This window comes from Ahaetulla prasina, chromosome 14 (genome assembly GCF_028640845.1).
Source record: "Ahaetulla prasina isolate Xishuangbanna chromosome 14, ASM2864084v1, whole genome shotgun sequence".
NCBI classification, from domain to species: Eukaryota; Metazoa; Chordata; class Lepidosauria; order Squamata; family Colubridae; genus Ahaetulla; species Ahaetulla prasina.
In genome coordinates, this window is record NC_080552.1 from 23,126,211 (window position 1) to 23,138,969 (window position 12,759).

Sequence of the window (12,759 nt, forward strand, 5' to 3'; positions counted from 1 at the left end):
TCAGCCAAGCTCACTCAATCCCCCCACCTTTGTCAATGGACCATCATTTGCAACACAATAGGACTCATCTAGCAACAGAAACTCACCACATGGCAAGGCTCAAGCAAGCTTGGGAGACAACATACAACCTTAGCTAAGACCCCTAGACCACCTGGGAGTTTGACAACCAATCAGGGTACATTTCTTGTACAGGAACAGGAAACACCAAGGTAGGGCCCGACAGAGAGTATAAACTCATGCACTCAGCAGCCCTTCAACCCTTCTACCCTTCTACTCTCTTCTTCTCCTTTCCTCTCTGGTTCTTCACCCAACGCCTTGAACATGTGACCACCATTAAACCATCTTTCCAAGCAGTCTCCATGTTTCCAGTGTCTTTTTCCCCACTTGGAACTGAACCCAGATGGTTATTTCTTCCAACACTACGAACTTTCCTACCGCAGTCGTTAAGCGAATCCGTTCGTTGACCTGCCCGTTAAGCGGCTTTCCCATTGACGTTGCTTGTCATAAGGTCGCAAAAGGGATCACGTGACGCTGCAGCCGTCATAAGTAAGAACCTATTATCAGGCATCTAGGTTTTGATCATATGACACCGGGATGCTGCCAATGGTCATAAGTGTGAAAAACATCATAAATCACTTTTTCCAGTGCTTTTGTAACTTTGAACAGTCACTAAACAAATGGTCGTTAAGCCGAGGACTACCTGCCTACATAAATGCAAGATCAGAACCACGTTTCAAGAGCATTTGTGGAATAAATCGAGCTGGAACCGCTTTGGCTTTTACTACCAGTTTTGGGGAAGGATACTGCAAAATCCCCATTTCCTCCTGAGCAGCTGGGAATCAGGAGGTAGAGAATAGATGGGGGTGGGACCAGTCAGAATTTTTACTACCAGTTCTCTAAACTACTCAAAATTTCCGCTACCGGTTCTCCAGAACTGGTCAGAACCTGCTGAAACTCACCTCTGGTTGTGGGTGCGCCAACCCTGGCAGTTTTTAAGAAGAGACCGGACAGCCACCTGTCTGAAATGCTATAGGGTCTCCTGCTTGAGCAGGGGGTTGGACTAGAAGACCTCTGAGGTCCCTTCCAGCTCTATTCTGATTCAACTCTCCATGCACTAGACCATCCCGGAAGACAATTCAGGAAATGCCTCCCCCCCCCACCCAGTTTCTGCCTTAAAGAGTTAAACAGAAAACCACATGGAGCCTGCAGAGAGGTAGAAGGCTTCCAGATAACCATCTCTGTTCCTATTAATCCTGATGGTTTTCATTTGGGAAGCCACAGGAAAATCTTTCCAAGGAAAGTTTCATTGTTTCAAAGGAAGGACTCTGCAAATACCCTCTTTGTCTTTTTTGTGATGAAGTGACAACTTGGGTCGTCCAGGACCCTAAAAGGGCAACTTCAGCACGTCCACCAGCTGGCTCAGAGAGAGCTGCGGGCTCTTTACCCAGAAGGGACCATAAGATTTCACCCTTGGCTAATCCAACTGAGCCCAGATCGACATATTTTCTCTGCTTCGCTTGAGCAATCTCCCTCCTTAAGAGGTGGCGTTATTCCAGCACAACCTTCTCCCCCAGGGAGAGCCAATTGGACGGGTGGCAGAGCAGAGACAAAACCTTTTCTGAATTTATTGCTTTTTGTGCAGGCATGGCTGCAGATTCCAGGGCAATCCACCCTCTAAATCTACTTGCGCAAAAAAAAAAACAACCTCTGAGTTGACTTCAACCCAGGGAGATTGTGTGTGCAACACACACAAACAAACAAGCAAAGAATCAACCATCCCATCTGGTTCCTGCAGTAAATAAACACATTTCTTTTCTCCAGTACAATTTACTAGACCAACATGGTTACAGAAGGGGAGCAGCCAGGTCTGATATTTTCGCGGGCAAATAGCATAGTTAACTTTTCCTGTCCCTCCTGGCCTTCCCACTTGTTATTATTTACAGTCCAATCAGCTGCATTCATTTTGTTTGGGGAACGGACTCTTGGTCTCGCAGGCATTCCCAGCCAGTGACTTTGGGAGGCTGGTATCTTACAGGGTTGCCTTGACTGCAAGAACCTGGTGGAAAGATACACCTTATCCCCTCTTCTGAAGGCCTTTCGGGGCACCCGTTTCCCATCAGCTTGTCTCTTACATGCTTCTCTCGCATCGTCCGATGCCCTGCGAACCACAGGCCAGGAATCTCGGTTAGGGATGCCCGTCCATAGCTCGCCTTTGCAAGCTGAATTGCAGCCCTGACGCAGAGCTTCCGCTGCACCATTGTGGTGGCCATCTTGACTTTTCTGACCGCCTGCAGGTGCCCATGCTTCAATGCAGTGGTTGCACAGAGGGCTCTCTCCTATTTCCTTGGCAAGATTGGGAAAATACTTGGCCATTGTTGACTTCCAAGCTGTGTTTTCTTCAGCTTCCCAGTCTCACTTCCAGGCCTGGGATTGTCTGGCGGAGTTTCAGGTCAGGACTAACTAAAACTGATCTTATTTACCTTCTAAGCTCAGACTAAGAAAGAGGCCGTAGCTGCCACCCGTTAAGTCACAAATATACTGAAGAGGGGAAAACAGAATGAAATAAATTGCCTTTTGATCCAGGGAGGTCCCTGCAAGATTTCGCTGAGTCTTTTCTCAAGCAAAGGATGTTTCATTCCCCATTATACCCCCAAGATACAAAGGAGCTTTTCTTGCTTTCTTTCTTGCTTTCTTTCTTTCTTTCTTTCTTTCTTTCTTTCTTTCCTTCCTTCTTTCCTTTCTTTCTTTTCTCTCTTCTTTCTTTCTCTTTCTTTCTCTCTCTTTCTTCTTTCTTTCTTTCTCTTTCTTTTCTTTCTTTCCTTCCTTCCTTCCTTCCTTTTCTCTTCCTTTCTTTCTTTCTCTTTCTTTCTCTCTCTTTCTTCTTTCTTTCTTTCTTTCTCTTTCTTTTTTCCTTCCTTCTATCCTTCCTTCCTTTTTCTTCCTTTCTTTTTTCTCTCTTTCTTCTTTCTTTTTCTTTCTCTTTCTCTTTCTCTTTTTCTTTTTCTTTCCTGTTTCCATCTCTCTCTCTTTCTCTCTCTCTGTCTAAATGTACTTATTTTTCATGTTTCTGAACCGCCCACCTCCTTCAAAGAGGGGCTCTGTTTTCCCTCCTTGCCAGGTATTTCTGAGCAGGAAGAACAACAGCAGAATTAATGGGAAAGCAAACCACAAAGGAAGACATCTGGGAAAGACATTCTGTGAATAACGCAGCTGAATTGGGGAAAGCGGAGTTATTTAGTCAGTGCTTCCCCTAAGCCAAGGGTCCCCAGGATTCTGGGGTCAACTTCTACCTATTTCTGAAGACTTCTCAGCCACCCACTCAGCTCTGCTCAGAGCAGCCTAGAAGACTCCTCTTGTGGCCCGGAGTCTCCGTGCAGAGGTATGTTTGATGATCATCAGAGAACATTGGCTGGTCAAGCTGACCTCAGAATCCAACCTGGGATTTAGCATTAAAATAAACTCAGATGGTTAGCTCTTTTCTCCAGGATCAGTCAGCTTTTTTCTCTAAGCTTAAAGAGAAGCATCTGGAGGTGCCAAGAACCAGGTTTGGGTCTTGAAGATCAAAGGCTACTCTAGGGAGATGTCAGTCAAAGGGGGACAGCCAACTCCAGGTCTTGCTAAGCTTGGTTGGACCTGCCTATTTCAAAACATGTTTTCTTCATTAACAGGTAATGATTAATTCTCTTTGGAACAGAAAGACTGCCAGGGGACAGCACGATGGCTATTCTTAAATAGCTCATCCATCATTGAACTCCGATTTTTTTTTTTATCGCTTTCTTCATCCCTTTGTAAGAAACTTTCCAAAAATATCTATTCTGACAACCCAGGTTGGCATTAGCTAAGTGTACACATTACAGTCAGTCATCTCTTGCTTAACTGTGGTTTGTTCATTAAGCCTGCTTATACCATCCAGACAAATGGTTGTCCAATGTTTTCTTGAAAACCTCCAGCGCAAAACAACTGTGGGAGGCAAACAGTTCCATTGATTAACCATTCTCCCTGCCATGAATTGTGAATTTTAAGATGAATTGTGTCCAAGGAGAGGTGCCGCTGAATGCATTGTGCTGGAATAACACACCGCCAACCCATGTTTCAGTTAGCTTTGCAAACACCAGAGCTAGCAACCCGCTCCTTTTAAAAAAAGGAAAATATTTGGAAATCAGGATTTTTAAACAGCTTTGCACTTTTCTAAGAGGGCAGTGAGTTGATGGCCCAACTCCAAATTCTTGTGTTTAAGAGACGCACACATGTCAACAGTGGAAGCAGTGAAAACACGTTGCTAGGATCTCAACGAAAAATCAAAACACAACCACATTTTCCCAGGCTGAGGGATGAAAGAGGGCGAAGGGCAATTAACCCACTAGATTAATTTATTTCTGAAGAAGCGCTGTTGAAAAAGATGTGGGAATCAAGGCCATCGGTCCAGTTCAGTGGAATGGAAGGGCTGCACATTTAAGTCCAGTTAAAGACGTAACTTTCTAATGGGGAAGGAAGTTTTAGGTGAAACGGAAGAACTGAAGGAGCTTCTTGGATGAGAAGCGAAACATTTTCAAGGAGAAAAACAAGAAGAAGAAAGGCCAGCTGCCTTTTGGAAAAACACCTTTGGGACAGTCCTGACCTGGATGACTGAGAATCTCCAGAGACATTTGGGTGAAAATGCACGGATCCAACTTTCAACTTTGAAAGCCAGAAATGATTTTATGGCCCACGTCACTATTAATAAACCCCTGTGGTTTGTTGTTGTTGTTTTTTCAAAGTTAGTGCCAAATCTACTTCTTGCAAAACTATCACAAATCACCTTTGCAGAGGAAAAGATGCTTTATCAACCAAGTGGCTGGATTGTAAGTTTGAGCCACGGGCACCTTAGCAGGAGAAAGCGCCAGTATGTTGTGACCCAGGCCCAAATAGGTAGTAGGCAACTCAGTCAGTGTAAAAACAAACACACTTTATTTGAACAGCTGAGAATTAATTCATTCTCAGCACAGTTCAACTAAATTAAAGCAAATTCCTCCCAACACAAATTCCTCAGTCCTATCACCAATCTTGGTCCAATTAGGCAAACTGCCAAAGGCCTTTCTTGGCAAAAGTTCAGAAAACACCGATACAAAACAAATGCAACAAGACAAAGCTATCAACGTTGTTTTTCGGCAAAGAGCCCAAACGCCGTTGCTCACCTTATGGGAGGGGCCAATTATCTCTTGGCCCTACTCCCAAATCATCCTCTTTGCTTTAGCTACTCTTCTCATGTGTGCATTAGGAACAGGCTCCTCCTGTTCCTCTGCCTCACTACTGTCAGCCTCTGGAGGCTCTGGAGTCTGCACACCACTCCCCCATGGCCCCAGCTCTGCCTTCAATGCAGAGCCCTCATCTGGGCCTTCCCCAGCCTCCAGGACTGGCCCATGTTCTTCCTCAGCCTCATCGCTGTCTGACTCCGTTGCCAGCTCTGCAGGCTGCTGGCAGACCACAAAACTGTGATTGACAGATCAGCAACAATAGGGTTTCAGATCCCACCACTCTGTGGGGTTAGTGAGCATAGGAGGGAGCTGGTTCTAAGAGCCAAAAAAAATTGGTCCAACTAGTGATTAGTTTGGACACTTGATAAAAGAAACAGGTCTCTGAATTTGAGTTTCCCAGCTAGGGAATTCTAGAAGTTGAAGTTAGAATAACAGAATTGGAAGGGACCCTGGAGGTCTTCTAGTCCAGCCCCCTGCTCGAGCAGAAAACCCTATACCCCTTCAGATAAACCATGGTCCAATCTCTTTTTAAAAGCCTCCAGTGTTGGAGCCCCACAACAACAGGAGGCAAGCCCGCCTGTCTTTCTTTGCCAAGTTTGAAAAACACCATTCTAAGTTATCCAGCTATTCGGCAAACCAGCAATAAATGTTGAGAATTGCCAGTTATCGGATTTGCTGGTGATGAACCAGCTTGCTAAAGAAGCATTCAGGGAAGAGACATTTAAAAAAAACAACAACAACAACCCTGGGCCTTTGCTTATTTTACTGCAGCTGGGAAATATAATTAGTTAAAAGGTGGATTCTGATTTTTTTACTCTTCCACCATCCGAACGCAAAGGCTTCCCGGTTAATTGAATGCATTAGATCACTTTTCTTCCAGCATCTGGAAGGACATCTGGTAAAAAAACAGTCACACTTTTTAAAGGCTCTGTTGCCCATCTGCTAGGAACACAAAGAAAAACACCTCTGGGCTTGAAGGAGGGAGAAAGAAAAGACCTTTGAAGGCTGCTGAAGGGTGGCAATTAACCCGTTTTTATTTCTAATATGGTTGAATAAACTTCCAAGCGTTCAAGCCCTTCCTCCCCTCTACTTCTAACTGAAAAGCTGCTGTTGCCTAAACACCTATTGTTGCCTAAACACACAAGTGCAAGAGAAGCCCGGCCTCGGGGCAAAATAAAGCTAAAATAATTGCTTGGCTAGGCTAAAACCTCATGATGTGTGTTTGGGTTTGGCCTGGCACGTTGACCGTGGCCAATTTGGGTTTTTCCAATAACCTGAGAAATAGTCCTTGACTTACGACTGTTTGTTTCATCGCTGTTAGAAGTTACAGCAGCCTGAGGGGTTCGTTTGTGTAAGTTGTGAGCTTGCCAGAGTCCAGAAAAGCTGGATTTTATTTTTGTGCTGCCCCGTCCGCTCCCTGGCCTTTATTAACCTTTGGATCTGCAGGGTCTCTCCATTTCTCCCCCTCTGGGGGTCTTCACCTCTTGCCCCAAAGGCCATTCAAATTTGCAGAGGGAATCCCAAGGCAGTCTGGAGGCCTTAATCTCCAGGGTTTCGCACGGTAGAGCAAAGTTTGACTGGAGTCAAGGCTGCCTCTCCCGGTTCAGCAGTTAAGAAATCAGCTTTGGGAGACTCAATTCCCGAGCAATGTTCAAAAAGCCTGATACAATATCAGCCTGTTTGGAGTAGAAGAGGGGTCCCCAAATGCGCCAGCTCTAAGCCTCGTAGACTTCAACTCCCAGAATTCCCCAGATAGTCCACTTGTCTTAAAGTTGGCAAGTTTGACAAACGTCGCCTTAAGGGAACATAGTTTCCAATAGTCCACAAGGGTGAACCTCTTCGTCCATTAGCCCAATCTGGTCCACCCTTCTCACCTTCCCTATTGGCACACAGGTGGCATAATAACTATTGGCGGGGGGGGGGGGAGCCAAAATTGGCTAAGGAACTAAAGGACGAAGAGGTTCCCCCTTGTGGACTGTGGGAAACGATGTTCCCTTAAAGCAGCGTTTGTCCAACTTGCCAACTTTAAGGCAAGTGGACTTCCAAGTGGCTGTCCGGGGAATTCTGGGATTTGAAGTCCACAAGTTTTAAAGTTGCCAGGTTTGGAGACTCCTGGTGTAGAAGATCCAAGATGCCTCCCCCAGAAATGGGGTGAGTGGCTGGAAGCCCAGATCAGCCCTCTGAGGCTACCACATCTCGTTGCAGCCTGTAATATCTCAAACAGGGCTTGGAGAAGGCGATCTTAGAGGGAAACTTCAGAAAAGGGGCCCATCGCCTTCAGCAAACACCCATCTTGGCTATTCCAAGGCCCTGCTGTTGCTGTTTTTCTATCTTCCTTTTTCTCTTTCTTTCTCTTCCTTCCTTCCTTCCTTCCTTCCTTTCCTTTCCTTTCCTTCCCTTTCCTTCTCCCTTTGTTTCTCTCTTTTTTTTCTTTTTTTTCTTTCTTTCTTTCTTTCTTTCTTTCTTTCTTTCTTTCTTTCTTTCTTTCTTTCCTTTCCTTTCCTTTCCTTTCCTTCTCTCTTTGTTTCTCTCTGTGTGTGTGTCTTTCTTTTTTCTTTTCTTTCTTTCTTTTCTTTTTTTCCTTCCTGGAAATCAGCTGTTGATTATATTAGTTATTTTTAGTAGCATCCACCAAGCACAGACACTCATCCCAGAGTTTCGGGTTTAGATATAAATAGCCCCCGTTTATTAATATTTACTTAAAACAAATCGGGAAGCTGCTTTCCTGCAAGTCATTTTTATGTGAATTGATTATTGCAATCTGACCTACAAGAAAACGGGGTGTTATTTTTGTTTTCTTTTGTTGGGGAAGTAATTAGGCTTTTTGTGGGATGGAAGGTAAATGTCTCTCCCTGCTCCAGTAAATCATGTTTACGATTAATTAAAAAGGTTCATCAGGCAAGCGGATCAGGACAATCGGCTGTCTTCCCTGGAAGGGTGAAATCTTCTTTTCCTGAAATTTAGGCTAAGAGCCCCAGCGCGCCTACCGGCCCGGTCCTCATGTTCCCTTTAATTTGTGAAGTCAATTCACGCTTATACTTAATATAACTTACACAACTTATATCTAATACGTACTCGACAAATAAATAAATAAAATAAAATAAATCCTCATATGGTGACTTAAAGGATGGGAAGAGGAGGAGGAGGAAAAAAAGAAGGAAAGGAAGAAAAAGAAACGGGCAGCTGGAGAGCTCCCAAGGCGGCCGCTGCAGCAAAGGCGGCGCAGCGGAGCCGAAGGAGGAGCTGCAACGGGCTGACGTGCAAAAGGGCCGCGGAGGCGGTGCAGCCTTGCATTCTTGCAACGCGCCTGGCGTGCATTTGCTGCGACGGGGGGAGGGGAAGGGAGGGGAGGGGGCCGGGCAGAGCCTGCAGCGCAGGGCGATCCTCTCCGGAGACAGCGCAAAGCCCGCACGCACCGCCACCACCCGGCGCCCCTCGCCAAGCGCAAAGGCGCTCGGAGCCCAGCCGGCCCAAAGAAGCGCATGGCCACGCCGGGAGCCGCGGCGGCCGGAGGATCGCGGGCAGCCCTGGAAGACCCCGGCCCGCCGCCCCAGCCGCCTCCCGGCGGACCCCAACCCGCGGGGAACCCCCAGGGCCCGGGAGAGCCGCTGCCCACGGCCCCCGCGCCGCTCCCCGCGCCCCAACCTTGCGCGGCGCCCGAGCCTAAATTCCTGCCGCCCCAAGCGCAGCCCGCGCCCCCCGCCGCCCCGCCCGGCCCGGGCCTGGAGGACTATTCGTTCCTGCCCCTGGTGCGCGACATTATCAAATGGTAAATGCCCCGCCGAGCCTCCGGGGACAGGGGCAGTCTATCTTGGAGGGGAGGGATGGGTGTCCAGGCTGGGAAACCTCCCAGCCCCGATGTCAAACTTGAGATGAGGATCTCCAGCAAGATGGTCGCTTTCCCCCCATTCAGATCTCTGCCCTGTTCAGGATTTGAATCTGGTGCTCCTCAAATTTGGCATCTCTGGCCCAGCTGTGGAGAGCATCCTGGTGCACAGCTGGAGGGGCTCAGTTCCCGCCACATCTGGCCAGCTAGAGGCTTCTGGAGAGGGAAGAAGGGGGGGCGGGTTTCACACTTCACAGCTAGACTTAGCCCAATCTAGTGCACAATCGTTCCCTCTCCATCCTTTATTGCTTTTATTAGTATATTTGTAATAATGTATTTATATGCCCTCCGTACGGGCTACCCATGCTGGCTGGGGGATTCTGGGAGTTGAACCCTGCCCATCTTCAAGTGGCTGAGCTGGAGCAAGGCGGCTGTGGACCAGTCTGAGCCAAATGGATGCAGAACATCTCACTATCCAAAAAAAACAACAACCATCCCAAGCTGTGAATTAGAACCGATTAACACAAGGCATAAATAATAAGATGGAGGCATTCCACAGAGAGGAAGGTATCCCTTTGATATCCTTCCTAAATGCTGGTGGGTTGGAGGAGCAAGTGCACCCCTGGATGAGGAGGGGCCCTTTGGAGAAAGCCTGTCTGGACTTAGAATAACTTTATAACTTTTAGGCTTAGAATAATATATAATACATGTGGGTATATGCATATTTATTTATTTAGTCATGTTTATGTCGTGTATATTGGAGGAGGTGACCCTTTCGAGAGTTGCACGCAATGTATGCCGATTAGTCTGCACTCAAAGTGACAATAAAGTTATTCTGAGTTTTATAAATCTAGATCTTCACACCTGGCCTTGCGAAAAGGAATCTTTTTGGGCTGTTCCTTCCCAAGAGACACAGAATAAATATTTTTGGTTTTCTCCTGCCTGTTTTGCAAAAGCCTATTTAGTCTCTAACCTCTGGTTGCCAGCCAGCTGCTAATGGAAAGTCCCAACTATAATGCTTTCTTCCAACAACGACGTGGGAGTTGCTTTTAGCACAGGGACACAATTCTCTTGTTTTCAAAAACACGAGATTTATTTCTGCAGTTAGCAAAACTCTTGCGCTCTCTCTCGCTCTCGCTCTCGGCCTTCCTCCCCAAGGTTGGCTTATTTATTTATATTTCATACTTCCTAACCGCCCATCCCTCCATGATTTCTTGGGCCATCAACACAGAGGGGGGGGGAGTAGGAATAATGGGCTGACTTGAGTCAGAGAACTGGGTTTTTTGGCGGGCGGGTGTGTGTGTGTTTCTAAACCTTCCCATTTGGGAAACGATTAAATTTGAGTTTTTTGATGAAAGTCATACTCTGAGAGCCCCAAGTTTGCCTTGCAACAAGATGGTAGCCAACCAGTTTATAAATGAGTAATTATTAAATAGATAAAGTCCTGCTCAAAGGGACTTGCACAGAATAAAAGGGAAAGAAAACAAAAGAGAATTCAAAATCCAGGATGCTAAATAGAGAACTTTTGTTTAAAAAATGTTCTTTTTAAAGAACTCGCTTCTTTAAAAAAAAATATCATATAATTTTCAAAATCATTACTTAATTTTTTTCCCCCAAAAGATCAGAGCTTCGCATGGTTCCCTGCTGCTTCCTTGCTTGTATATAATAACAGCGGTTAGCCAAAGGAATTTATTTTAATTCTACTTCCCATTTCTTTGTTTTAGCATGAATAAAGACAGCCAGGAGGTCCACCAGTTGCTGAACGAGCTGAGGACTAAATTTGTGGAGACCCACAAGCTGATCAAGAGCATGCAAGGAATCGGCCTGAGCCCGGAACAGCAACAACAGCAGCTGCAGAATCTCCGAGAACAAGTGAAAACCAAGAACAAACTTCTGCAGAAATATAAAACTCTGTGCATGTTTGAAATCCCCAAGGAGTAAAAGGGATATCGCTTGCTCTGCAAACAGGACACTTCCTCTGAAGCAGCATTTTGCCAGATGTGGGCGCTTTAAGAGGCATGGACTTCAACTCCCAGAATTCTGACCGGGGCTGGGGAATTCTGGGAGTTGAAGTCCTCACCACTTAAAGGGACCTTGTTTGAAATAGAAGGGACAACACAGGCTCGAAACCGAACATTGTGGACATTCTGGTGTGCAATTTGTGAGCACAAAAGGATGTGATTGTGCAAAACTCACTTTTATCTGGTGGGAGGGGGTGATGGCCGGTTTCTCTGCAACTGGATGCTAAAGCTATGCGAGAGCGTACCACTTCATCAGAAAGCGGGTTGCACCTTGCCTATTCCCTGAATTAAAAGCAAGAAAAATGAAAATCCCAAAACCGGGGATGAATTTTCAGGTTTAGCTTTCTACTTGCTAATAAGTTGATTTATTGTGCTTTTATGTCCTTGTCTTCCTGGTTACGCTTTTCACCCCTTCAGCCCCCTGTTCGACACCTCCCCCCCTCTGTGGGATGAAGTGGTATGCTCCAGGTGGAACTGTGCCACCTGGTCTTCGTGTATTCAGAATTTTTAAAGGGGAAGGGACCACTTTACTGAGTGGGAGGGACAGTCTTTGAATCCCGTTTTTTAGCCCCTACCCAGGAAATATTTTTTCTTACGCAGCAAAGCAGCGAGGGAGAAAATGGAAGTAATGTTTAAAATCTTCATCAAATTTTTTTAAAAAACCGCATGACTTATGTCTGAATTTTATTAAACTTATATGACTTTGATCATCCGTTTCCATGGAAAGTGTCATTGATGGAGAAAGTCTTCATTTATCCATGTGTGAATGTTGTTACCATTATTTTTAGGTTGCTTGTTGGGAGCAAACACTCCTTGCTTTCTTAACGACTTTGCTAAACAAAATTTGGGAGGGGGAGAGATGATGGTGGATTATATTAATATTCTGGGGTTGCCTGTGCACATACACACACACACACACCCCAGGTGACGTGGCCTGTCATGTCTTAACACTCTTGGTTTATTTTACTTACGTCGTTCTTTGTCGGGTTTGCCAGCTGTGTAGCCTTTTCGCTTCAAAAATAGCCCTATTTAAACATGCGGCGTGGATGTGTTTGTGTGTTTTTATCACAAAATCACTGCATTGTCTCAACTTTGATAGGATGAAAAGATAGAAATCTGATCTCTTGGCTGTTTAAAGCTGAGCTGGGATTATCTTAAGCTTCTTGCTCGCCATTCTTTCAATCCTGATCCTTAACTATGTTGGGTTTTTTTTTTTAATCATGTTATTTTTTTCCCCCTTTGTTTTTCTTCTTTCTCTGTTATGTGTAAGAATGTTGATCCCTCTCACCTCCTGATATCTTAGGACGGTTACTATTAATTTAAGTGACACTGAGTGATGTTATGGCTTCTGTAATTAAAGTTATTTCTGGTCTGTGAAAGTCAATAATAAAGTGGCTGGCAGTTTCAAAGAACTGAATGCAGTTCAGACACTGTTTTTTTGAAACTTGGGGGCTAAAATGGGTAAACTTCAACTCCCAAGATTCCCCAGCCAGCAATTCTGGGAACCGAAGTCCATCCATCTTAATTTTTCCCCACATGCTAGCCAGGGAACCCTTCCCTTCCCTTTTTCTTTCCTTCCTTCCTTCCTTCCTTGAGCAGGAAGTAAGATTGTAAGCAGGGCACAGAACAGACTGTTTTCGGGATACGTAAGCCTTCAGTTGGGCTGGCCCTGAGTGTG

The 12,759-nt window shown here is 45.6% G+C and overlaps 1 protein-coding gene across 1 annotated transcript; it reads left to right on the top strand.

Moving 5' to 3' along the window:
- Positions 1 to 8,570: 8,570 nt before the first annotated feature.
- On the top strand, positions 8,571 to 11,788 carry MED9 (mediator complex subunit 9). The gene is made up of 2 exons (XM_058157536.1): positions 8,571 to 9,003; positions 10,785 to 11,788. The coding sequence occupies exons 1-2, from the start codon at positions 8,717 to 8,719 to the stop codon at positions 10,999 to 11,001; spliced, it is 504 nt and encodes a 167-aa protein (XP_058013519.1). The 5' UTR covers positions 8,571 to 8,716; the 3' UTR covers positions 11,002 to 11,788.
- Positions 11,789 to 12,759: the final 971 nt, after the last annotated feature.

What these genes read in the sequence shown, in the direction of transcription:
- MED9 (XM_058157536.1), top strand. Translation starts at nt 8,717, where the DNA reads ATGGCCACGCCGGGAGCCGCGGCGGCCGGAGGATCGCGGGCAGCCCTG. An exon ending in GTGCGCGACATTATCAAATG is followed by an intron (nt 9,004 to 10,784) that starts GTAAATGCCCCG and finishes TCTTTGTTTTAG; the next exon opens with CATGAATAAAGACAGCCAGG.